Source organism: Emiliania huxleyi (assembly GCF_000372725.1).
Source record: "Emiliania huxleyi CCMP1516 chromosome Unknown EMIHUscaffold_126, whole genome shotgun sequence".
Classification (NCBI taxonomy): domain Eukaryota; phylum Haptophyta; order Isochrysidales; family Noelaerhabdaceae; genus Emiliania; species Emiliania huxleyi.
In genome coordinates, this window is record NW_005201327.1 from 300,444 (window position 1) to 301,163 (window position 720).

At 69.9% G+C, this 720-nt stretch overlaps 1 protein-coding gene across 1 annotated transcript in view; it reads right to left on the minus strand.

Annotated features, from left to right (window-relative positions):
* Positions 1 to 242: 242 nt before the first annotated feature.
* Positions 243 to 720, minus strand: part of EMIHUDRAFT_225757 (hypothetical protein) — a gene marked incomplete at both ends in the record, with an annotated part of 2,426 nt that continues 1,948 nt past the window's right edge. Inside the window, one exon of the mRNA XM_005789668.1 lies at positions 243 to 258. Coding sequence (XP_005789725.1) covers positions 243 to 258 — 16 coding nt within the window. The remainder of the gene's footprint in view (positions 259 to 720) is intronic.

Here is a 720-nt window from a genome sequence, read left to right on the forward strand (position 1 = left end):
CGCTCCCCCCCCCCCCCCGCCCATGGGCCCCCCCCCCCCCCCCTTCCTCCCCCCCTCCTCCCCCCCCTCCCCCCCGACCCCCTCCCTCCCCCCGACCGCAGGCCGAGGCAGGCTCCTCCACCGCAAAGCAGCTCGAGAACGAGGTGCGGGGGAGAGGCGGGGGAGATATGGGGAGATACGGGGGAGATGTGGGGAGATATGGGGAGATATGGCAGCTCGAGAACGAGGTGCGGCCAGCGCGGTCATACCCCCACCCCCCTGCAGAGAGTCCCCGGTGTGGGTTCAGGCTCCGTGGGTGGTGCGGTAGGGTGTGGGTTCAGGCTCCGTGGGTGGTGCGGTAGGGTGTGGGTTCAGGCTCCGTGGGTGGTGCGGTAGGGTGTGGGTTCAGGCTCCGTGGGTGGTGCGGTAGGGTGTGGGTTCAGGCTCCGTGGGTGGTGCGGTAGGGTGTGGGTTCAGGCTCCGTGGGTGGTGCGGTAGGGTGTGGGTTCAGGCTCCGGGGGTGGTGCGGTAGGGTATGGGTTCAGGCTCCGTGGGTGGTGCGGTAGGGTGTGGGTTCAGGCTCCGTGGGTGGTGCGGTAGGGTGTGGGTTCAGGCTCCGTGGGTGGTGCGGTAGGGTGTGGGTTCAGGCTCCGTGGGTGGTGCGGTAGGGTGTGGGTTCAGGCTCCGTGGGTGGTGCGGTAGGGTGTGGGTTCAGGCTCCGTGGGTGGTGCGGTAGGGTGT